The 26,917-nt window shown below is 35.2% G+C and overlaps 1 protein-coding gene across 10 annotated transcripts in view; it reads right to left on the bottom strand.

Annotated features, from left to right (window-relative positions):
- The window catches only part of RAP1GDS1 (Rap1 GTPase-GDP dissociation stimulator 1), a 163,446-nt gene that overhangs the window by 11,189 nt on the left and 125,340 nt on the right, over window positions 1–26,917 (bottom strand). For 8 of the 10 annotated variants that reach the window (XM_082461733.1, XM_082461729.1, XM_082461735.1 and 5 more), the window contains 7 exons: window positions 24,897–25,022; window positions 15,590–15,733; window positions 14,610–14,741; window positions 13,296–13,430; window positions 9,762–9,887; window positions 8,857–8,996; window positions 2,503–2,629 (listed from right to left, as the gene is read on the bottom strand). In XM_082461733.1, the coding sequence (XP_082317859.1) occupies window positions 2,503–2,629; window positions 8,857–8,996; window positions 9,762–9,887; window positions 13,296–13,430; window positions 14,610–14,741; window positions 15,590–15,733; window positions 24,897–25,022 (930 nt within the window). The remainder of the gene's footprint in view (window positions 1–2,502; window positions 2,630–8,856; window positions 8,997–9,761; window positions 9,888–13,295; window positions 13,431–14,609; window positions 14,742–15,589; window positions 15,734–24,896; window positions 25,023–26,917) is intronic. The other 2 variants (XM_082461732.1, XM_082461736.1) reach the window with 1 other exon arrangement.

Here is a 26,917-nt window from a genome sequence, read left to right as displayed (position 1 = left end):
ATGAGATATCACTATATATCTATCAGATTGACTAAAATAAAAGAAAAAAACAGGGACAATACTAAACGTTGGTGAGAGGACAGAGCAAATTAGATCACTTATGCAGTGCTGGCGGGAATGTAAAATGGTATAGCCACTCTGAAAAACAGTCTGTCAGTTTCTCTAAATATCAATCATGAAGTTACCATACAACCCAGGAGTTATCTAGTAACTCCTAGGCATTTATCTAGAAAAATGAAAATTTATGTTTACATAAAATCCTATACATGGAATGTTCACTGTAGCCTTATTTTTAAAAATCCCAAAGTGGAATCAGCCCAGATGTCCTTCAATACGTGAATGGTTAAACAAACTGTGGTACATACATATCACAAAATACTATTCAGGAATGAGGAGGAATGAACTATTGACACACAAATCAATGACTCTTTAGGGATTTATGCTGAGCAAAAGAAGCCGATTCCATAAGGTCACATACTATATGATTCCATTTATATATTTTTGAAATGAAAAAAAATGTTAGAAATGAAGGGAAGATTTGTGGTTTCCAGGGATTAGGAGCAGCGTAGGAGGTAGGTGAATGTGGTTATAAATGGAGAATCCTTGTGGTCTTAGAACTGCTCAGAGACACCTACACAGGTGATAAACTGAATATAACATACACACAAGTGAGTACAAGTAAAACTGGGAAAGTCTGAATAAGATAGGTACATTGTATCAGTGGTTGGGATGTTACACTAGTTTTGCAAAATGTTACCACTGGGCAAAACTGGGCAAAGTGTACAAGGGATCTTTCTGTATTATTTCCTATGACTGCTTGTGAATCTACAATTATCAAAAAAAAAAAAAAAAAAAAAAAAGGATAAGGACTCTTAAAATGTTGCTTTAATACTATTATCATACAAAAATTTTATAATGATTCCTTAATAATATCTAAAAGCCTGTAAGGATACAAGTTTGGAAAAATATGGTTTTCAAAGTGTATTGTATATTAAAAAGGTAGTATGACCTTATTTTTAAATCTTAGGCTCAAGGAGCCTAGGAAACACTAGGTGACAACAGCCAACAACAAATATGATTATGTTTTGTCACTTTATATAGTTCTGTGGTAAGGTAAACAGACTCAGGCAAATGCTCAGCTATCAGGAAGCAGACAAAATTAAAGCCTATTTAGAAGATACTAGTTATGAAGGGCACAAGACCAGATTCACCCCAGGAAAGGAAGTCAAGGATACTCTGAAATTGCTCTATCAATCACTTTAAGCCATTTTTAAAAATCAAGCCATGAACCCCGTTTGGTATTCAATGTCCTCACCAACTCTCACCTCTTCATCATAGCTTCCCCCCTTAAAGGTGTCTGGACCTCTGGACAGACTCATCATCTACCCAAACCATGGAGGAAATCACAGCATCTTTAACCTAAGTTAGTGACCAAAGCCACATATATTTTCTTGACGTTTTCTATCTTTAAAGTTCAAGAAAATTTTACATCCTACTTATACCTGATTTTTAAAAAATTATAAATTGTTTTAAAGTTTATAATCCCTTAAGAGGACAAAAATTCAAATCTCTCGTACCTGAAATCTGAGTCAATCTGACACTGAAGGAGATATACCATGTTTATCTTTTGGCTTCTCCTTCCTGGGATAAGGCCTGGTGGGTCCACTTGCCCCAGGGTGAGAATTATGGACAAAAATCATCACTGGGAACCGAGGTGATCAATTAACAGTATTTACCCGAACGGCTTTGAACCGAACAGGACATGCCTACTAAGTCTATAGTCCTCCTTTATGTAAGGCAACCTCAGGCCTTACCACAGGCCATGTGCCTGTGATTGTCCCCAGCTGACTGCATATCAGAGCTTGGTTCCAGAGACAAAGTTGCTACCCATAAACTAGATGCCTATGAGCTAGCTTCTCCTGAAGAATTCTGAGTAACAGGAATGCTACTGCTAGAGAGAAACTACCTGAATCATTTAGACTCTGCTTTGGGGGAATTCTGAACGTAAATACACAGAAGAGTGACATAAAAGGTGAGAATTTAGAATGAAGGCAATGCTGTAAAGCAACAGAAACCATGGTGATAGGAGAAGGTTAGTAAGAGAGAATCAGTAGTAGAGATGGAAGAGAAGGTCTGGGTGTCTGGAAGAGTAGCAAACCCTAAACTTGTTGTTGTATTCTAAGTATTGTTTCACTTCTCCATGAGGTCTGCTGAAAATGTTTTCTGTATTCCCTAAGTGCCTAAACTTTGAGGTATCATTTAAGAGTCAAACTAACCTTAAAGCATTACCCTAAAAATGTTACCAAAAGAACAACCAAAGGGGACAGCTATGGTGACAATCTATAGAATATGATTTTACATATACTCAGATCCAGACGGGTACAGAAACACACTGGCAAAATGCTTCTAGTCAAGGTTCTGTCTGACTTCTATTCCACTCCTGTGCTTCCTTTCATCCAAGATAAAAATAGGAGAAAATAAGTTTGTCACTGGGGTACTTACCCAATTCTAAAGCTGCTATTAGTGCCAAAGCAACAAGGGCTTCATTCTGCATTATTACATGTTCACTAGTTGCCATGGTAACTAGATGCTTGATGCCACCACTTTGTACAATGGTTTTAATTACATCCTACAATAAATTAATATCACAGAATTATAAACTTTAATTTTAAACATAAAAAAACCGCGTTACCATCAGTCAATTCACTGTTGAGTGGTTTTCTGACAGTGTCCCTATGAATCATTACATTTAACCATAATTTCTTTTTCTTCACAGAAGAGAAAAAGCTTTTAGCTTTAAATAAATTCATCAAAAGATGACAACTTAAATTACCTAAGCGAAAAAGACCACTGCAGTTCATATCAAGGAATAGAGAGTCCCAGAAGCTAACAAAGTCAAAGAAATAAAAGTGCCATTGCCCCAAATGAAGACTTACCACGAGATCAACAAAAGAGAATAAATCTTGGAATAATAATAATGTAAAAAGTTCTTCCTTTCAAATTTTTATTATAACACCAGGTAGTTTTTTCAGATGCATCAGGTGAAGCTTTTTACGTATGTATGTGTGCATGTATACATGTATGTATGCAGCCTTTTAAAACCTTTGTTGGATCTAACAACACTAGATTACATACAAAAGGACTTGAGCAGAACTTAAATCAAAATTCTGTCTCCCTCATTTCTCACGGTGCCCACAGCTCGGTCCTCTCCAGCGGCAGAGGGGCTGTAGGCTCCAGACTCAGTAAATCCCACTGACTTTGAGCAAACTGCTGACTCTCTCTGCATCTCAGAGACTTCACCTGTAACACTGAGACAGTGTAAGTGTATATCTCATAGGTTTTTGTTATAATTACAAAGTTATTACATGAAGAGCACACATAAAAGAATACAGCAAAGGCTAGATGGAAAGAAATGGCTACGTTTATTTCTAGTACTCATTTTTGTCTTCATCTCAGGGTTTTGTTGGATTCAATATGATTTAGTAGAAAGCCTCAATTATAAAATATTTAAAAAGTAATTTTACTACTTTTCACTATTTTTAGTAATTTGAAGTAAGCACTGAATATTTTAAGTAGCCTGTCCAAGTTAGCTTCAATGGTACAAAACTGTAATTAGAAATATTTTCAAATTAATTTGCTAAAATATTGGAAAAAGGGTTTCCTTTATGCTTCTACCTTACGTAAATTTTTAAGAAAACTGTTTATAGACAGTATCTTTGCTTTGAATCCAAAATTGTTTAGTGAGCAAACAAACATTCTAAATCAACAGAGTCTAAGTTCTGAGTTTTTACAGCAGTTGTGTTCTAGCATTTAATGTCTTTTCACATCAACTTTTTTAGAAAGTGAGAAACTATCTTTTAAAGCCTTTTCTAATGAAAAGAAAGCCTCCCAGTATAGTCAGCCCTCCGTATCTTCAGGTTCTGCATCCATGGATTTAACCAACCATGTATTGAAAATATTTGGGGAAAAAAATATCATAAAGTTTCAAAAAGCAGAACTTGAATTTGCTGTGCGCTGGCAACTATTTAGTATTTACACTGTATTTACAACTATCTACTAGCATTTACATCGTATTAGGTATTATAAGTAATTTAGAGATGATTTAAAGTATAAGGGGGATGTGCGTAGGTTAGGTGGAAATACTATGCCATTTTTATATAAGGGACTTGAGCATTCACAGATTTTGGTATCTGAGAGGGTGCCCACTCCCCCTCAGATACCAAGGGACGAGGACGACTATATACTGCTTTATACTGCTTACTCAGAGGCAGTTTATTTGAAACTGATACAGAATTCTTAAAATTAGTAAAGAATTTTATAAAAATCACAAAGGAGCTTGTTGAGTAAAAAAGATCAAAAGAGATTCACAAGATACATATGCAGTCACCTAGGAAGGTTCCTGGACTGTCATTTCATCCTCTCTTTTGTGATTCACCCTCAAAAGCCCACTGTAGTAGAAAGAAGGGAAAGGAATGAATGTGAATGAAGAAAATTTGCACATCAGAAATACCAAAAATCACCAACCCCACCCCCCCCGCCCCGACCCCTTAAATCAAAGCGTAGCTTCTTTTCCATCTCACTTTTCTGGAACAAATATCTGAGAGTACTGTCCTTTAAAGTGCCTGCCCTCTCTCCTCCTACTTCAGTAAATGCTTACTGAGTTGCTACTCTACAGAATGGGGGATAAAAGATAAATGAAGCATTGTACTTGTGTCATATGACAAAAGAGGATTATTACTACTGACAGCTACCGTGTATGGAGAAACGCCTATACACTGGACAACACTCATACACTGGGTAACTTACAGATAGTAGCTTATTTTTATCCTCACAGAAAATCCCACGAGCTAGATATTATCTCCAGTTTATAGATGAAGAAACTGAAGCTTAGATTAAGTTATGGAATTTGCCCCAAATCAGACAGTGATTAAATGGTAAAAAGCCAAGATTCAATCCAGGCAGTTTGACTACTAGGTCTTGTTTTTAACCATTTGTAGTCTATGGAAAAGCATACACACTGAATTCATCATAATGCCAAGCAGAGGCAGTCATTTAATGTGATTTGAAGGGGCTCTATCAATGTATTTTAAAGTTATATTTTTAACTTCAAGATTAAAAAAAAAAAAGAATATTAGCACCACTCCAGAGAGCAAGAAGGTTCATCTGGAGAATTAAAAATAATTTTAACCAATACACTTCTAAAATTAATCCAGAGATTATTTTAACCTCTCTGAAACCATTTCATTTATAATAAGTAAACTGTAGATATACACAATGAGACGTTTTCTCTGGGTAATCCTTCTAAACCTTAGATGTTTCTGGAGAGTCCTTAAGAATTTTGGAAATATTTTATAATGCTTTACAAAGTTTGAAACAATATTTTATTTCTTGATACTATTTTTCAAGGAGTTTTCTTATGGAAAGCTAAATTTTGGTACATATATAACTAAGGCAAATTATCTATGTTAACAGTCTCACATATTTAGCATTTATGGTCAGTTTGCTCTTAACTGTTGAGATAAATCCAGCTAAAGACTCTGTTGAAAATTGTATAACAATGTTGTTACAATGGAATGGTTTGAGATAGGCTTGAATTTGAGATAATCGATTTATAAGACTGTAGGCTGGTGTAGCTACTGAATCACCTACCAACAAATTTCTTTTTTTAATATTGTATCATCAAAGCTCTCAGTATAGGTTTAAGTAAATGTTGGATGAATAAGCAAATGACTAAGTACATTTGTTTAAACAAGTTTTTAGCTTGATACCGATGAAGAATGTTTTACTCTTACAGGTTAAAGAAAAGTGCCTACTTTGATAAGAGGGAATTTTTATATTCCTATTGTAGAGGCAAACTATATTTCTTTCTCTGTTTTTGATATCTTTGCAGCCAGAAGGTCCAGCTAGCTGGTTAGGAGTCCTAGCCTAGGGCACTCTTTAGAGGGAAGATGTAATTTTACCTATTGGCATAAGCACAAGGATACACCATATATGGCTGAAAGGCCTAAGCCAGCATGAAACACCATGAATCAGTGCAAACTTTTGGAGGACTGGACTCTAAGGTAGAATTCAGGGTGACTTTAAAAGGAGTAGAATATTCAAAGTTTAAGAATAACATAAGGACATGGGCTTCCCTGGTGGCGCAGTGGTTGAAAGTCTGCCTGCCAATGCAGGGGACACGGGTTCGAGCCCTGGTCTGGGAAGATCCCACATGCCGCAGAGCAGCTGGGCCCGTGAGCCACAACTACTGAGCCTGCGCGTCTGGAGCCTGTGGTCCGCAACAAGTAAAGCCGCGGTGGTGAGAGGCCCGCACACCGCGATGAAGAGTGGCCCCCGCTTGCCACAACTAGAGAAAGCCCTCGCACAGAAACGAAGACCCAACACAGCCAAAAATAAACAAATAAAAAAAAAAAAAAAAAAAAGCTTGCCTTCAATTTAAAAAAAAAAAAGAATAACATAAGGACAGAGCTGTGATTCACAACAGTTGGTTAAGGATATACAGGAATGTAACAAATTTGTACCTAGTGTTTAATTACTTTAAAAGCTTACTCCAGAGCAGCATTTTCCAAAGTATGTCCAGTGGAATGTTAATAGATGCCTCTTGCAAAAAAGACCCACAGTTAAATAGCTAAAGTTAAGGAAGTTTCTTTAGAGCTTCTACAGAATTCTAAAGGCAAGTAAAGGGAATGCACTATTATCCTAACTACTCTGACCATGAAACCCTTTTTCTTGGAACATTTCTTGGGGTTATTATTCGATAGAACATATTTTGAGAAATGCTGTTCAAACAGAATCATCTATTCCTTTAATGTTTGTTAAATTTAAAAATAATTTAAATTAATAATTCTAATCCAGAGCTCAAATAACACACCTTGTATTCTAATCATTAACATCTATGAATCAAGGTTCCTATTGCCTCTTAGCAGCAGTATAATCTCAATTGTAGGAAACATATGTAAAGCAAAAAGTAGCCTATCTGGTACTGAATTGTAAAAAAGTTAAAATGTAACTATAAAGTTGCAATCCCATATCATTTCAAATTGTTTATTACACACACACACACACATCTAGAAAGGTACCATCCCATATTTCTCATAAGTCTTTTCAAAGAACCTACATGGTGATGGATGCTTGATGGGTATTTTATTTGAAAACTTTTGGGGGGAGGGAGTATGGTATTAGATAAGGGAAGGGGAATCTGTGATAATGAAACCCACAGAAAAGCCTCAAAACCCTCAGATCTCAATATTACAGCATTTGAATAGCTTTGGTTCCAAGATTTGGTTATTTAAGATGATGGAACGTATCTTCCTGTGGACATATTTTTGTGTCCACTAATGGTTTGGTTATACACTTCTGTTAGTTGTTAGTGAACTTAAGGTATATTATGGATTAATCAAGTCTTCGTTGGCCTAACCACCACACGTAACAGGAATTTATCTGAGAGTTCCAAATTCAGATGCCAAAACATGTCTGTTTGTTGTAATCTAGTTAACAGAATTATGGTTTGCCTAAATGAAACCATGGGTAAGAATTCTCATGGAATGGAGCAAAGAATTAGGTAAAGACTCTGAAAAGGATAGAAGAGTGATTTGGTAGTAAGCAAGTTAGGGAATGTCAGTTCTTCCCATAGTCTCTTATTTTGATGAATGGCATGATTACCCCACCTGGTGCTAAGCCCCAAACTTGGAATTCTCTCTAAAACCTCCTTCTCCTTGGGCCCCACTTTTGAATTCTGTCAATTCTGCCACTCATATCTTTCTCAAATCCTTCTTTTCCATACTCACTGCTTCTATTAGGTTGAACCATATGATATTTGTTTCTTTGTGTCAAAATGGTTGAATACCAGCAATTTCAAATTGCTTAACCCAAAACCTTAATTCAGGCCTTTATCATCTCACATGTATATTTTTGAAAAACTTTGTTTTCCTTGCCCTTAGTAAGCCCTAGAGTCATCTTTCTAATGAAAACCAAATAATGGCACCCTGCTGCTTAAAATCCTTTGGGAGCTTCCTCATTCTCTATAGAATAAATTCATATGCCTTAACCTGGCACGTAATTCATCTTGATCCCCTCTCTCTTCCTCTCTGGTCACTGTCTTTACACACTGTGCTCCAGCAATACTGCCTTACTTGCAGTTTTCCTCTCAGACTATGTTGTTTTAGATCTCTGTGCTGTTGACACATTGTTGTCTTTGCTTGGAGGCCTTTCTATGCTTTCTCTTCCCACTCTCCTCCTGAGAGATTCCTAGTTAACATCTAAAACATGACCCCTTCTGTGATGCCCAGACAGTTGGTCTCTCTGTCTTCTAAGTTATATCTGAATTGGAGTATGTGGCTTTAATGCTGTTTTTATACCTGCCCTCCCACTGGACAGTTAATTCTTGAAAGTCATACTATATTTTATAATAGTTACACTGTAAGTACCAAAATGTTGACTGTTAAATGAACAAATGGGCCTGACAGAGCAGTTATGATGAAGAGGTAAAAGGACTACCACAGGAGTTCATTTTGCTATACTTTCTTGATACTTTCCATCTTGTCAACAATATACTTAGTCCTGTACTGGTGTCAGTGAAAATGGATGGGATTTTAGGCTGCTATAGGTGAGACAGGTAATAGGAAGGTCCAAGTTAACAGCTGCTTTTGCTCCAGGCAAAGATGCCAAGAGGTAGCATCTGATGGGGAGGAACGTTCCTGTGGCCAACCAGCTGGAATAGTTACTATGGTGAAGTCAATTATTTATATGAAGGAGATTTACACAAGTCAAGGAATACCTTTACTTTTAAGCTTTTTCTCTTGCCATCTTCTTTTAATCTGTTTCATAAATAAATGAACGGTTTCCTCCGGGACTTACTTTTGATTTACTGTGTCGTATGAGGGCAGAGAGCAGTCTGTTTGACTCCCCCATCACACCAGCGTGATCTTTGGCTTCACACCATTCCACCAAACGCTCCACTAATTTAACGTTCTTTCCCAGTTGTTCAGCAGCTTCTGCTATAGGTAAGAAGGCAAACCACAAAGGAATGAATCACTGATAGGCAATCAACTGAAATAATTGGTAAAGATGTAAGAGTGTGAAGGAAAATTACAGGTCTAAAAATAGAACACAACAATTTTATTAAAGCAAGAACTGCAAATATTCCGTATCTGATGGACTATTGAGATTTTCTATTCAGTTGTGGACTTTTATACAAAAACAAAATAAACAACTTTATACTCTTTTGGTTCAGCCTGGAAGTCTATTAGTACTCTGGAAAACTGTACCGAAGAATTTTTAGCAGTACTCTAAGGAATCAATATAGAGAAGGTTTAGAATTTAGAAATAAGTAAATAAATATAACTCATTCCAAGGATTGGTTTTCATTATTGTTCCTATAAACAGAAAAATGACCTCCCTGTTTGCAAAACAAATTTAAAAAAATTTTGACTGTCACTGTATTGAAACTTGATAATTTTACAAGGTAAAAAAGGGTATAGAAAATGCCAAAACATAAAAACCCCTCAAGAACCACTAATAAATCAACCTAAAATCAGATTATATGTACTAATAAAGAGAAATGCAATATAATTTCCATTTAAAGTCAATTATAACAAGCATGGAAATTAATGGAAGGGGTTCCAAAACCAATCTCTTTTTGCCTTTTATTTGCTACTTTATGATTACATAATTCTGAAAGCTAAAAACAGGTCCTTTTTCCACTAGAGGCACATTAAGACTATTATACCAAAAAATGCACCTTGAGAAAGCATTTCTCTTACCTTGTGCATCTATTAACATTCTTAATGTTCCCAGGAGTTTGAACTGAACCGGGGGCATTTCAGATTTAAGAAATTTCAAAACTGCCTCTGTGACGCCAGCTGATAACATCTTTGCTTTATTTACAACTAGAGAGAGAGAGAGAAAAAAAAGACTGTGGTTAAAATGATGTTAGCATTTTTGATGATAATCATTCAATTCAATATACATTTTTTGAGTGTCTTATTATCTTAAGGCCCCATGTTATATTTTTCTACTTAAAAACAACATTGTTACTTTTCTGTTAATTTTAAGAATGGGATTGGGAATGGGAGGGCTAGGGGATAAGTATCCTATTTGTCTACAGGAGCACAACATACAAAATCACACTTACTTCCTTTTAAAATCTAATCACAAACTAATAATTTGTAAAGGAAATCTGACAATGTTGCCTTCTCATTTATGAAAAGCACAATTCCTCAACTTTAATGTTTCTTTTTACCTCTGTCCTTGACCCAACTGTGTTAATATAGATATTATAGACATTAATAAACAATACTAATCTGCTACATGAGCCAAATTGATTTTATATAGATTGCATTTTCATATAGTTATACTATTTTACCTAATCAGAAATTTACCTTTAGAAAGTAGAATAAAAGGATAGTTTCAACTATATCCTGTATTAGTTCCCATGATAATGTGATTTCAAAAGCCTTGTAAATCCAAAAAGGCACATTAAGGCTATTTTAAAAAATTGTACGTCTGCTCGTAGGGAAAAAAAATTATTAAAAGTCATTCAACATAGTTCTGGAAGTCCTAGCCACGGCAATCAGAGAAGAAAAAGAAATAAAAGGAATACAAATTGGAAAAGAGGAAGTAAAACTGTCACTGTTTGCGGATGACATGATACTATACATAGAGAATCCTAAAAATGCCACCAGAAAACTGCTAGAACTAATTAATGAATATGGTAAAGTTGCAGGATACAAAATTAAAGCACAGAAATCTCTTGCATTCCTATACACTAATGAGGAAAAATCTGAAAGAGAAATTATGGAAGCACTCCCATTTACCATTGCAACAAAAAGAATAAAATACCTAGGAATAAACCTACCTAGGGAGACAAAAGACCTGTATGCAGAAAACTATAAGACACTGATGAAAGAAATTAAAGATGATACCAACAGATGGAGAGATATACCATGTTCTTGGATTGGAAGAATCAACATTGTGAAAATGAGTATACTACCCAAAGCAATCTACAGATTCAATGCAATCCCTATCAAATTACCAATGGCCTTTTTTACGGAGCTAGAACAAATCATCTTAAAATTTGTATGGAGACACAAAAGACCCCGAATAGCCAAAGCAGTCTTGAGGGAAAAAAATGGAGCTGGAGGAATCAGACTCCCTGACTTCAGACTATACTACAAAGCTACAGTAATCAAGACAATATGGTACTGGCACAAAAACAGAAACATAGATCAATGGAACAAGATAGAAAGCCCAGAGATTAACCCACGCACCTATGGTCAACTAATCTATGACAAAGGAGGCAAAGATATACAATGGAGAAAAGACAGTCTCTTCAATAAGTGGTGTTGGGAAAACTGGACAGCTACATGTAAAAGAATGAAATTAGAATACTCCCTAACACCATACACAAAAATAAACTCAAAATGGATTAGAGACCTAAATATAAGACTGGACACTATAAAACTCTTAGAGGAAAACATAGGAAGAACACTCTTTGACATAAATCACAGCAAGATCTTTTTTGATCCACCTCCTAGAGTAATGGAATTAAAAACAAAAATAAACAAGTGGGACCTAATGAAACTTCAAAGCTTTTGCACAGCAAAGGAAACCATAAACAAGACGAAAAGACAACCCTCAGAATGGGAGAAAATATTTGCAAATGAATCAACAGACAAAGGATTAATCTCCAAAATATATAAACAGCTCATTCAGCTCAATATCAAAGAAACAATCACCCCAATCCAAAAATGGGCAGAAGACCTAAATAGACATTTCTCCAAAGAAGACATACAGACGGCCACGAAGCACATGAAAAGATGCTCAACATCACTAATTATTAGAGAAATGCAAATCAAAACTACAATGAGGTATCACCTCACTCCTGTTAGAATGGGCATCATCAGAAAATCTACAAACAACAAATGCTGGAGACGGTGTGGAGAAAAGGGAACCCTCTTGCACTGTTGGTGGGAATGTAAATTGATACAGCCACTATGGAGAACAATATGGAGGTTCCTTAAAAAACTAAAAATAGAATTACCATATGACCCAGCAATCCCACTACTGGGCATATACCCAGAGAAAACCATAATTCAAAAAGACACATGCACCCGAATGTTCATTGCAGCACTATTTACAATAGCCAGGTCATGGAAGCAACCTAAATGCCCATCAACAGACGAATGGATAAAGAAGTTGTGGTATATATATACAATGGAATATTACTCAGCCATAAAAAGGAACGAAATTGAGTCATTTGTTGAGACGTGGATGGATCTAGAGACTGTCATACAGAGTGAAGTAAGTCAGAAAGAGAAAAACAAATATCATATATTAATGCATGTATGTGGAACCTAGAAAAATGGTACAGATGAGCCAGTTTGCAGGGCAGAAGTTGAGACACAGATGTAGAGAATGGACATATGGACACCAAGGGGGGAAAACTGTGGTGAGGTGGGGATGGTGGTGTGCTGAATTGGGCGATTGGGATTGACATGTATACACTGATATGTATAAAATTGATGCCTAATAAGAACCTGCAGTATAAAAAAAAAAAAAAAAAAAAAGTCATTCTTTAAGGGATTCTGTTAATTGATACCATTATCTTACCTCAGCTGAAGATGCTTAAAAAATCTTAACTATACAATATGATGAACATCTAGGAGTTCACAAAAAGTAATAGGATATTTGAATAATCTGAAAAAGGAAGATTATGCTTGTATAGTCTCAGAAAACTTCTTTAACATATTATCTCCATTTATTAGTAAGAAAAATGTAAGCAATCTGAAGACTATTTTTCTTTTCTTGGTCAGGGCAGGTCCACAAATCACATAAATATCTTCCCAAAACGACAGATTTTTATCTCTTACACAGTTGGCTCCTATTCTTTTTTTTTTTTAATTAATTTTTATTGGTGTATAGTTGATTTACAATGTTGTGTTAGTTTCTGCTTACAGAAAAGTGAATCAGTTGTACATATACGTATATCCACTCTCTTTTAGATTCTTTTCCCGTAGAGGTCAGTACAGAATATTGAGTAGAGTTCCCTGTGCTGTATAGTAGGCACTATTGCTTTTTGAGCTATTGACCTTGACTTTGATGTTGTTTCAGAGCAGTTTCTATGATTGAAACCACGAATTTCATTTAAATAATAGGTTAAAATATTGGACTGCACTGAGAACGAGATAAAAGCATTTGAGCTAATAAAAAGGCTACTGATACAACTGTCTCAAAGCACCCCATCTCATAGATGATTTTTAGAATAAATCTCATTGGCTCCCGTTCTTAAGTCTTACCTGGAATGGCTAGGTTTCGGAGGGCACTTAGTGCCGCGTGCTGCACAGTTACGTTTCCATCTTCTACATGTCTGTCCAGTAAATCCATAAGTTTTTCTACAATTCCATTGTCTACCATATGGATACAATTTCCATCTAAATAACAACAAAAAACATTTTTTTTCCCTCTTTACAAATATCTATAAATATTTTGTAAAACTGATGCCTGCCCATTATCTACATTAGGGAAAATGGAGCTATAGGAAAATAAAATGAATTCCATCTCCTTCTCACATCAGATTTACAGATTTTTTGGTTTGTTTACTGAGTGAGAAGTCTGATTATAAGATTCTTAAAATAGATAAAATTTTAAAAACTGGCCAAAAAATCTCTAGCTGAGTTCCTGATAATATATCAGAAGATGAGTAAGTAGAAACCACATGCTTAAAATGTCCTCCAATAGTTTCCATTTATAGTGAAGTATGCCAGCGTTCTGCGAACGTTACAGTGACAGTACTCTATATTTTGTCATCATGGCTGATATTTAAATTATTTTTTAAAGACAGAATTTCTGAAACATTTATAAAGCAGAGAGAATATTATAATGAACTACTATTTACCCCCCATTTAGCTTCAATAATTATCAATATTTTGCCAGTCTTAATTTCATCATTAAGGAGTTAATGATGGTCCCCAAAAGAAGGAAGGAAAAATGGAATAAGTCATCTATTATAACATGCTATAACAACAGTTAATACTCAAATAAAATCAAATTAAAAACAAAAATAACTCATATTTCCTAGACACAGTATAAGTTTCTAGAGGGAACAGCAAAAGTGTCAGACTTCAGAAATATACATGGAGGTCTGGTGCCTCTGAAATACTATTTAAGTAAATATTCTATCCTAAACCAGAGGACTACCCATGCTTAAGTTTTATAGGCGTTAAGAGTATAAATGAGGCACAATAATGAATACTCAGATTATTAAATCCAAAATAAAATCACCAGGCAAAAGAGTATATCCTCCCAGATCAGATGTTTATTAGAATGGGACTCAAGTTTATTCATCTCTGAAGTACAGAGTACTCAAAAGAAAGACTTCATAATCACTGTTCATGACCTTTAAACTATTAGAACTTAGTTGACTTGCATAAAATATGTAATTTGTTGGGAAAGTCAATATTAGTATTTCAGATTTCTGAAAAATTAAGGTAGTATTACACACAGATACTGCACACGCTTCTGAACTGTTTTAGGTTTAGTATACGTTATGGCAAAGCAAAATTTAAAAATACAGAAGGTTTGATTTAATAAGGATGAACTCATATGCTTACCATTTCTGGCAAAATTTGCAATTGCCAATGCTCCAGCAAGCTGTAGCTGGTGGTTATTTGATGGAATCCAAGACAGTACCCTTTGAAACACATTACCTTTTCCTCCTTCAAATAATTTCTGCATGGATTCATCTAGAGGTAAATGCAACAGATAAGAGGTAAATACTTAGAAGTAACATATCCATATTCTTAACTGAATACCCAATTGGGAAATCACATATTGATACTTTACAATCTATAATTCACAAAGGGAAAAGTAATGACTCTTTTTAAAATAAATTTATAAATTTATTTATTTATTTATTTTTGGCTGCGTTGGGTCTTTGTTGCTGCACGCGGGCTTTCTCTAGTTGCGGCGAGTGGGGGCTACTCTTTGTTGCGGTGTGCGGGCTTCTCATTGCGGTGGCTTCTCTTGCTGTGGAGCACGGGCTCTAGGTGCGTGGGCTTCAGTAGTTGTGGCACGTGGGCTCAGTAGTTGTGGCTTGCAGGCTCCAGAGCGCAGGCTCAGTAGTTGTGGCTCATGGGCTTAGTTGCTCCGTGGCATGTGGGATCTTCCCGGACCAGGGATCGAACCCGTGTCCCCTGCATTGGCAGGCGGATACTTAACCAGTACACCACCAGGGAAGTCCCAGTAATGACTCTTTTTCTAATAACCTTTTAGCAGAGACTGGACAAAAGGGCTTAGAATTTTTCTAGTCTAAGTCCCAAGGAGCCATCTCGCTTTTAGTCCTTTGGTGCCACAGCTGTCTCTTCTATATGACAGCTCTTTAAATACTGGAAGATAGTAAAGGCTCCTCTTTTCCAGGTTCATTATCTCTAGTTCTCTTCATGATGTATTTAAGGTTTCAAAATCATCACATCAACAGGATTAAATGTGACAGAAAAATGAGAAAATGCCTAGTATAGTATTTATAAAAGAGACGATAAATTTTTAAATATCGGACAGTCATGTTCTTTCGTTGGCATAAATTACAACTCACCTCCAAGAAGTAATAAAACCATTAGATCTGAAGCGGTTTTGAGCTCAGCAATATCCTCCTCTTTGTCACTATCCACTTTCTGCTGAACAATCTCTAGTAGACATTCTACCAGGCCTGCTTCAACCAGCTGCAGCTTAATAGCATCTAAAGAATAATGTGAACAAAATAACCAAAACTTGAGATGAAATAGGAATTCTGGTATAAGCAATTTAATGTAAAGAATTATAAAAAACCAAAAAAGTGCATGATTTAGATAACACACCTCTGAAGATCTGAGTTTCAAAAGGGAGTATCTGACAGTGCAGCTTAAATACACAAAAGCTTTATTTCATTTTCTATTTGATATGATGTCACTTTTCACAATGTCTGGCAGCAACTAAACAAATTGATTCTCAGCTCTGAAGTAATATCATTCTACTGTTATTCTAGATATTATGCTCACATTTAAAAGGCAGTACTATAAAATATTGCACACTGTTTAAAATAAAACACACATAACTATTAGATAAAGTTAAAACACATTCACTAATGGAGTTTGAATACAAAGATATTAAAAAGAGGTATTAATAAATTTCAAAGTATATCACAAGTATGTACATTTGGATTCATATTTGTACAGATGTTATTTTTCTAGGGCAGTTAATTAATTTGTAACTTTCTGAACTTGAAAAGTCATGTTTTTAAAAAGGGCTTCAGGTTTTCATTAATTTGAAGCTTTCTTGGGTGATGGGTACATGGTGGTTCATTATACTACAATCTCTCTACATCTGAATAGGTTTTTTTTTTTTAATTAATTAATTAATTAATTTATCTTTGGCTGCGTTGGGTCTTCCTTGCTGCGTGCAGGCTTTCTCTAGTTGTGGTGAGCGGGGGCCACTCTTCGTTGTGGTGTGTGGGCTTCTCATTGCAGTGGCTTCTCTTGCTGTGGAGCATGGGTTCTAGGCACGTGGGCTTCAGTAGTTGCGGCATGTGGGCTCAGTAGTTGTGGCTCGTGGGCTCTAGAGCACAGGCTCAGTAGTTGTGGCGCACGGGCTTAGATGCTCCACAGCATGTGGGATCTTCCTGGATCAGGGCTCGAACCCGTGTCCCCTGCATTGGCAGGCGGATTCTTAACCACTGCACCACCAGGGAAGCCCCTCAATAGGTTTTTAAATTTTCACAATAAAAGTTGAAAGAAACAAATAACTTTCAAGTTTTCTGATGGATAACTAACAAACTAAGGAATTTTAGAGACAGAATTTACATACCAATTATATTTTAAAAAATTATCTTCACAGCAAACTCTGTGCACCTATCAAGTCGATATTGTTTGCACCACTAATATCTTAAATATTCTTTCATTATAGAACTTACTTCATTGAAGATTTTATATTTGCATCCATATCTGTCTCCCCCAATATACCTCATTCATCTTTGTGTTTTAACCTAAATTGGCCTACTTAAATATTTTGGGTATATTTGATACTGCTTAAGATAAATGCTGATCAACTGACCTCAGAAATACATTTGCTACACATAAATTTTTTAATTTAAATTTTATTTTCTAGTTGGATTTTATTTTAGTCTTCAGTTTCCCTAAGCTGTATATGCACATATCTACAGCAACGGCAGTTCAAGCTTTTTATTTGGAAGAAACAAAGACTGTTTTCATACTTAAGAATTTTTCTTTCAGACAATTTTAATGTGCAAAAATTTGGCTTTTTACTATCACTAGGATCGCTGATATTCTTTAGCATATTATTTCAGAATACACAGAATATTCAACCTGTAATATTCTTTTAAAAGGTATACTTGCACTGTGCCATGCTGAAAGTAGGGCGTTTCCTTGGTTACAGAATGACAGAAGTAGAAATGTGTGGCGACTAGAATTGAAAGCCACAATGAAAAAGCCTTAAAAATACAAAAAAACTTGAATTATACAAATCCCAGTTTAAATGTTGGAATCATTCTCCTTTGCATACGAGGAAAACCAAGGATGATATGCTAAGGCTAGTCCAGAAACAAGTTTTCAAAAGTATCATTTAATCCACCGCACAGTTATAAAACACAAGTGAAGATAGTGGAGGACAAAACAAATAAGAGATAAAAACACTGTTATTTTGAAATATTGCAAGGAAGGGTACAGGTCATTCTCTGGCATAAAGTTGACTGAAGGTCACAATGAAAATTTCCTATTTGGCCAAACCACCAAATGAGAGGAAAAATAAATTTCTTCCTAAAGAACAAGATCTAAGGCATTCAGAAGATTTAAAATGTGTCAGGATTAAAGTTTACAGATCTTTCCTCTCACAGTTTAACTGTAATCACATATATATGTGGGAGGCTTAAATTGCCTTATTAAAAAGGATTAATGAGGCATTCTACCAAAGCAGACAGCCCAGCACACATTGATCAATACCATTCTGCCCAAGGACATCTATCTTTATCACCACCGTTTGCATATATACGTACATATATGTACATACATGTATCATATATATGTACATGTATATCTGTACGTGAATTTGTATAAACATGTATTTGAAAATCTTTTCTAAGTGGTGAAAAAACTTCCACAAATGCAGCAGAGTGCTTAAAATATACGTTACTCTTAATCAATTATTATTACTAAGTAAATAACTGTGTAACTATCACCTAGATCAAGAAATTCATTGCCAACAACCCTGGAAGCCCCTCTGTGCTTTACTTTTTCCTATCACATATCCCTCCCTTTCAAATCACCACCCTTTTTAAGGTAATCACATCCATACTTTCATAGTTTCACCAAATAATCATTCCTAAAAACTATAGTTAATTTTAGCTTTTTTGTAACTTCATATAAATGGAATCTTAAAATATGTATTTTTCAGTGTTGGCTTTTTCCTTTTAATATGTTTATAAGATTCATCTACACTGTTGGTTACAGCTGTCTTCATTCTTTCATAACTGTGTATTTTTCCATAATATGGATATACCATAATTTATTTATTCTACTGTTAATGGATATGAGTTGTTTCCAATTATTCATTATTATAAATAATGCTGTTATGAACATTCTTGTAATGGCTCCTGGTGCACATGTACCCATTTCTGGGTATACACCTAACAGCAGAATTGTTGGCTCACAGGGAAGGCATATCTCCAATTCAGTAGATACTGTCTTCCAAATTGTACCAATTTACGCTCCCATCAGCACTTAATGAGTTTCCACTGTTCCACACCTTCATCGACACTTGGTATTATCACTTTCCGGTGAGTATACAGTGGTATTTTATTGTGGTTTTATTTCGCAGTCCCTGATTTTTAATGAGTTGAGCATATTTTCATGTGTTTATTAGCCACTTGGATTTTATCTTTTGCCTTCTTAAATCGTTTGCACACTTTCCCACTGGGTTTTCTACATTTTTCTTAATGATTTGAGGGAGTTTTTCTATATATTGTACACATCAGCCCTCTGCTGGTTACATGTGTTGTAAATAAATTCTCATCTACTGTCATGCTTTTCACTCTTAATGGTGTCCTTTGAGGAATAAAAGTTTTTACTTTTAAAATAACAAAATTTATCAGTTTTTCCTTTATAGTTACAGCTTTTTGTGACTTAAGAAAACTTTCTGTGCTCCAAGGCTGTGATGATATTCTCCTATCTCATATTTTAAGATAAACTTTCTTGTTTCAACTTTTACATTCAGGTCAATAATCTATCTGAAATGAAATTTAAAAAATAGTATTGGGACTTCCCTGGTGGTGCAGTGGTTAAGAATCTGCATGCCAATGCAGGGGACACGGGTTCAATCCCTGGTTCGGGAGGATCCCACATGCCACTGAGCAACTAAGCCCATGTGCCACAACTACTGAGCCTGCGCTCTAGAGCCCACGAGCCACAACTACTGAGCCTGCACACCTAGAGTCCATGCTCCACAACAGGAGAAGCCACCGCAATGAGAAGCCTGCACACCGCAATGAAGAGTAACCCCCACTCGTTACAACTAGAGAAAACCCACGCGCAGCAACGAAGACCCAACACAGCCAAAAATAAATAAAAATTTTAAAAGATTTAAAAAGTAAAAATAGTATGAAGTGGGATTGTATGCGTGTCTCCAACTGTATTTTTTTCCATTCCCAGCGCTGTTTATTAAAAAGATTGTCCTTTCCATATAGTTTTGCAGTGACACCTTTTTTTCTTAGTTAAATAAATACCTACTAATGCATCCATTTGTTTGCGGGCTATCCTGTTCCACTGGTCTTCTTGTCCATATTTGAACCAATACCACATTGTCTTTTAAATACTACGGTTTCATCAGAATGAAGTTTTATTATCGTTATGCAATAAAATCAGTTCGGCTACCTTAGTCTCTTTCACAGTATCTTGGCTATTCTTGGTCTTTGGGATTTTGATGAGAACGCCATAAGTCTTCAGATCAGTATGGTGAGATATAAGATCATCACAAAATTGAGGTTTCCAATCTATGAAAGTGATATAGCTTTGCACTTATTTAGATTTTAATTTCTCTTGATGACTTTCTACAGTTTTCTGCCAGAGATCTTACACGTCTTTTATTTATTTATTTATTTTCAAATTTCATTTGATGGTATTTCCAAGATGACATTAAAAAGTAACAATTCTAACCATTTATTGCTTAAACAGTAAAAGTTTTTTAAAAAGAATAACACCAAAATTGTATCTGTTAAAAGACTGTCATTGTCTCATACAGTCCCACCCTCTTCTTGAAATTGCAACACAACCTCTAGATTTCACAAAAAGAGAAATCCAAAATGTGGTATCTCCATAAAGAAATGGCACACAGATCTATGGCTTCAATAATTTCTTTGTCTGGGTCAGTACTGGTTTCTGCAGAATTGGAATGCTGTCTGGGATAATGACCATGGGTCATCTCTCCATCTGTAAGTTCAGTCAAATGAAACACTTGCTTTTCGAACAACTAGCAAAGAAGAAATGAACAATGAAATCCAGTATTTGCTGGATACGAGGGTTGTTGACAACTAAGAATAAATAAAATAAATAATTAAAGTGAAGTAGGCTTATATAACATAATGTTATGCATACCTGCGTAACTCTTAAAACATACTGTTGAGCAACAAAAGTTAAGAATACAAGGAAACTTATAGAAAAATGTCACTTGTGTAAATTATAAACAGATACATTCATGAAACGATATCATACAATTTCACATAAGCATACACAAACACATCTATTGCATGCATTCAAGTCGAATCATCTGGTAAATCGTGTGCCTGAGGAAGACAGTGGTGGGGAAGGGCTAAGGAAGAAGGCTAAAAGGAGAGAGACCTTGTTTAGATTACACATCTTTTATTAATCCATTTTTAAATATTCCTTTTTTTTTCTGGCCACGCCACACTGCTTGCAGGATCTTAATTCCCTAAGGGTCAAACCCAGGTCCCTGGCAGTGGAAGCTCGGAGTTCTAAACACTGGACTGCCAGGGAATTCCCTTAAATATTTCATTTTTTATACTATAGTAAACAGTGTATTTTTAAAAATGTATTTTCTGTTTTTGCTGGTATGTAAAAATACAATGCTTTGGGTTTTTAGATGTTTTTCTTTGTTTTGCCTGGCCACCCAACCAAATTCTAATTTAAAAAATTAATCTATATTCTTTTGTATTTTTGATATACATAATCATATCTATGAATAATGATAGTTTTATTTATTTCTTTCCTATATCTTTTCTTTCTTTCTTTTTTACTCTACAGCACTGGATAGTTCCTACAATACAATAAGAAATAAAAATGGGGATGACCTTTCTTATTCCCAATCTTAAAAGGAAATGTTTTTTGTTATACCACTCAGTATGATGCTATCTATAGGCTTCTGGTTATATATTCTTTTCACTCTCTTCTAGTGATGGTTTGCAAAGAGTTTTTAAAAATCATGGAAGGATGGTTAATCTTATAAAATGTTTTTTCTGAATGACAAGATCATATGTTTTTCCCCTTTATTAAGTTTTAATGTGATGAATTATATTGATTGCATTTGGAATACTAAACTACTTTATATTTCCAGAATAAATCCAATTTGGTATGATGATTAATTTTTAAATATATTATTGGATTTTGTTTGCTAAAAGTTTATGGGAATTTTGGATCTATGCTCATGGTGAGACTGGCCTTTAATTTTTATTCTTGTATTGTCTTTGTTGGTATTTTATTAGCTTCAAAAATATATTGGTGAGTATATCTGCTTTTCCTATTCTGGAAAAAATTTAAGATAAGATTACTCAGCTTTTCTATTCTAGATCACCCATACTTGAAAATGTATTGGCATCAAATTTTCATAACATTCTCTGAATATCTGTAAGATCTGTAGTGAGATCTCTGTTTTCTTGATTTTGGTTATTTGTGCTTTCTCTCTCTTTTTTTCCTGATTAATCCTACTAGGGATTTACCAGTTTTATGATGTCTTTTCAGACTCAACATTGACAAGTATATGCTTATATTGTATTACATATATTCTATTTTATTAATTTCGGTTCCTGTATTTCCTTCCTTCTATTGCAATTTCTTTGGGTTTCATTTATGTTTTCCCTCTCTCAATTCCTGAGATTAATACTGAGCTCACTAATGTTAGCTTTTTACCTTTTCTATTATATTCATTTAAAGTGAAAAAAAAAAATCCCTCTAAGGATGGCTTTACCTGCAACACACAAGATTTGAGATAGTGCTCTCATTTTCATTATTAGAAAAAAGTTCTAATTTTCTTCATGATTCTTCTTTGACCTCCAAGGTATCTGAAGTGTATTTCTTAATATCTAAACAAATGGGGATTTCCTAGTTATCTTTTTATTATTAGTTACTATTGTAATTCACTTAGATCAGAGAACATACTCTAAGATTGCAATCCTTTGATACTTTTTCCATAAGTATACATGTTTTAAATGTTTCATATGTACTTGAAAAGAAAGGGCTCTGAAGCAGGGTGCAGTGTTCCAAAATATGTCCATTAAATCAATTTTCTTAATCATGTTGCCCACATTTTCTATATTCCTATTTTTTAATCTGTTTGTTCTATAATGCTTTTGTGGGTATTTAGGGCGCCTCATAGTTCTGAATATTTTTGTTTCATATCTTTTGAGATAATGTACATTTTTATAGCTTCCAAGAATTGGACCTTTTATCATGATAAAGTCACCTTCTTTATCTCTACCAAGTCTTTTAATATTAAAGTCTATTTTATCTGATATTAATATGACTACCTCAGCCTTTTTTAGGTTTGAATAGTATATTTTTTTCAATCTTTTTAATCTCAATCTTTTAAATCTCCTCATACTTAAGAAGCATTGCTTGTTTAAAAAAAAGCTGGTTTTTTAAAATTCAGTTAATGATTGGTCTTTTAACTAAAGCATTCAGGCCACATACATTTAATGTAATTAATGAAATACTGTGTCATAAATCTAGCATATTTTTTCTGCCCTGTTTTTACCCCGTTCCATTTTCCCTTTTCTCTCTGCTCTTCTGTTAATTAGGATTGATGGGGTATTAAAACAAAAAAAAATCTTTCCATAAATCCTTCCATTTGTTTGGTAGTTACACACTGGTTTTAAGAATTATTTTAGTTCACCTTAAAATTTGAAATCATTTATTCACCAGAATCTAATAGTACTTTCTTCCATGTAGTACAAGGGTCTTGGGACTCTTTAACTACTTTTACCCCCCTCCAGATTTATACACTCATTCTGTGGTGTATTTTAGATTATACACATATACTTCACAGTGAATTATTTTTATTATTTTATATAGTCAACGTTCATGAGTTTACATACATATTTACTGGGGTTTTTTGCTTCCTTCTCCTCCCTTGCACCTATAACCTTCCTTCTGGAGTCAGTTTCCTTTTTTTTTTTGGAATCATTTTCCTTTTTTCTAACAAACATCCTTTATAATTTCCTTTAGTAAGGGTATATTGGTGGTGAACTTTCACAGTTTCTAACCTGAAAATATCTTCATTTTGCTTTCAGTTTTGATGGGTATTTTCATTGGGTTTAGAATTTTAGATTGAATTTATTTTCTTTCGGCACACAGAAGATGTTTGTCATCTGGCTTTCATTGCTACTGTCGAGAAGTTAGCTGTCAAACTTTTGCCTCTTTTAAAGTAATCTATTTTCTTCCTGGCTACTTTTAAAATTTTTGTCATTTTTTTTTTTTTTTTTGCAATTTCAATATGATGTATCGAAATGTGTATTTCTTTTTATCATGTTTTAAATTCTTTGGGCTTCTTGAATCTTTGATATCTTTCATAATTTCTGGTAAGGGTTTGATTTGATTTCTGGTAAGGGTTCTGGTAAGGGTTTGAACTTTGATTTCTGGTAAGGGTTCTGACAAAATTTCTTCAAACTTCTGCCCTCCCATCTGCCCTCCTTCTGGGACTCCAAAAAATGTATATGAGACCCTCTCACTTTATACTCTGTACCTCTTATTCTCTCTTATGTATATTGGTTCTTTTATTTCTCTGTATTTCATTCTGGATTTTCTTCCAATCTATCTTCCAGTTCACTGGTTCTCTAATTCAACTATATTTAATCTGCTGTTAAACTCATCTATTAGGTTCTTAATTTTGGTTGTATTTTTCAATTCAGGAATTTCCAATTGCTTCTTTTTCAAATCTGCTATTCATTCCACTTTTTATAGTTTCTAGTTTCCTTCCAAAATTTTTAAGCTTGCTTTTAACTCTCTGAACATAATAAGCATACCTGTTTTGAGTCAATGTCTAATAATTCCAGTATCTGGAGATTTGCTGTTGTTGCCTGTTCTTTGTGCTGATTCTTGCTTAAAATGTCTTGTCTCCTCATGTGTCTGGTCCTCTTTGATTGTGTGCTAGACACTGTATTTGAAAAATTATTTATACGGGATGGTTTGCTTACTCTGTTTCCCTCTTATTCCTAGAGTGTATCCCTTAAGATTTTTTGCTCAAAGACAGGAATAGTTTACCGGTGTTCACACTGTTGGTAGGCCTGGTACTCCAACTTTTATGACCTTTTTGCCCTGCAAGGGTACATAAGTGGAGCTCAGCCTATCGGCTGCCTTTTCCAGATTGGCATAAGAATGTGTAAGATACAGAACCATCTTTGCCAAGATTATAAAATCAAAGAAACTTGGAAAGTAGCTTTGGCCAATGTAGATATAGTTATGCAGTAGATAATGTAGCTGAAGTTAGAGATACCCCAAATAAAACTTATCACATCATTAATTAAAAAAAAAGAATTTTGAGTTAAATAGCTGGCAATTAAATAATATTAGAAAAAAATGGAAAAAGCCTACATGATCAAAAATCAAGAGATGCATTTATTTTCTCACCGTTTTCTGCCAATGGAGCAAGAACCTCAAACACCATTTCCCTCTTATCATGGTCTATTTGTTTCTTGAAGAGTTTTACCAGCTCTTCAGCAATGTTTGTACTGGCAAACTGTTCTTTACTTGACTCTGCAAAAAACAAGAGGAAAATTTAGAGTAAGCAAACAAAATTAAGCCCAGAAATTGTTTTCTATTACCTTCAATATTTGGTCATTTTTTACCATTACTGATAAGTACAAACACTCTTCAAATACAGGAACAATCAAAACCACTTTTTAAAATGCCCCTGAAGAGGAAAAACATCTAAGTCTTTAAAGAAAATGTTCTGGCCCAATTTTATTCAAGGCTATAAAATAAATGTTCACTAGCATTACATATAGGTAATCATAGCAACAGTAAAAGTACTATTATAAATTCATAGTTTCAAGGGTTTTAGTCAAAGAAGAAAAATTACTCATAACAGACTGCATTTTACATGGCTGAATTAAAGATGACTTGTCTTTACACCAATACAGTGGTATACTTTTGCATTCTTCCTGACATGCCTTTCTAATTTATTTATTTTTTTAATTTATTTTATTTTTGGCTGCGTTGGGTCTTCGTTGCTGCGTGTGGCTTTCTCTAGTTGCGGCGAGCGGGGGCTAATCTTCGTTACGGTGCGTGGGCTTCTCATTGCGGTGTCTTCTCTTGTTGCGCAGCACGGGCTCTAGGCACGCAGGCTTCAGTAGCTGTGGCACATGGGCTCGGTAGTTGCGGCACACAGGCTCTAGAGCGCAGGCTCAGTAGTTGTGGTGCACAGGCTTAGTTGCTCCGCAGCATGTGGGATCTTCCCGGACCAGGGCTTGAACCTGTGTCCCCTGCATTGGCAGTTGGATTCTTAACCACTGCGCCACCAGGTAAGCCCCTGACATGTCTTTCTATTAAAGGCCAATTCCTCATTCCCTCTTGCCTCTTCACCGTCTCCAGCCTCTCACTCTAGAGCCTCATCATCACCATTTAAATGTGCTTTAATATTTCTCACAGAAAAATAGCAATATTAAAAACAAACACCTTCCCTTTACACCACTTTTATTCACTACCATCCAATCTGTTCACTTCCACAAACAAGTTTCTTGACAGCATTGTCTACATACACTGTCTTTACTTTCTCAACTCACATGCATTCCTAAACCCACCTCAAACTAGTTTTGGCCCACCTCTACATTCTGCAGTCTCCTTTGCTTGTGCCTCCTTCTCCACCAGACCTCTATAAATTCTATTATGGTTCCTTGCGACTTGATCCTTTGCCTTCTCACCTTTTTGAGGCTTACTCTCACCCTAGGCAATCTAACCTCTTCCATAGCATAAAATAGCACCTATATGTTGATGCTTATATAATCATATCTCTAGCCCTCTTTTGGACTCCAGGCTATTTATTTAACTGGCCATTTGACGTCTCCATTTGAATATCTCTCTAGCATCCAAACTCCATGTCTAAAGCGGACTTTTGATACTCCCCTGAAATCTGTTCTTCCTCCAGACTTCCATAATTTAGTGAAGGAACATGCCACCTACCCATCTGCCATGCAGGCAGAAACCTGGGGGTCACTGCTCACTTGTTCTCACTCAACTGAACATCCAAAGAATAACCAAGGTCTATCAGTCTACCTCCAAAATACAACCAGAATCCATTCCATTTCTCTCCAAGTCTCTTCTCAGTTTCTTTCACTGCATCAGATATCCTATCAATTTATCTAGAAGTTTCTTTCAGAGAATTCTGACCAAATCCAACCTAGATTGGTTGCTCTCCATGTTTGTGGGGCACAGCTGACATCCTGGAATTTCTTTTTCATTACCTTGATGGATGCTTTCTTCTCCCTCCTGTATCAGATACTCTATTATCTATGTCCTTTCACCTTCACATTTTTAGTTTTGGTGGAGGCATCCTCCAGCAGCTTCCTGAGAAAGCTACTATGTACTGTGTATAGGAGATAAATATTTTGAAATTTTGACTGTCTGAAAATGCTCTTTCCCACCTAGAGTCT

Source organism: Balaenoptera physalus (genome assembly GCF_965194825.1).
Source record: "Balaenoptera physalus genome assembly, chromosome: 5".
Lineage (NCBI taxonomy): Eukaryota > Metazoa > Chordata > Mammalia > Artiodactyla > Balaenopteridae > Balaenoptera > Balaenoptera physalus.
Note: the sequence above shows the minus strand (reverse complement) of the source record. Positions and strands in the feature narration are given on the sequence as shown.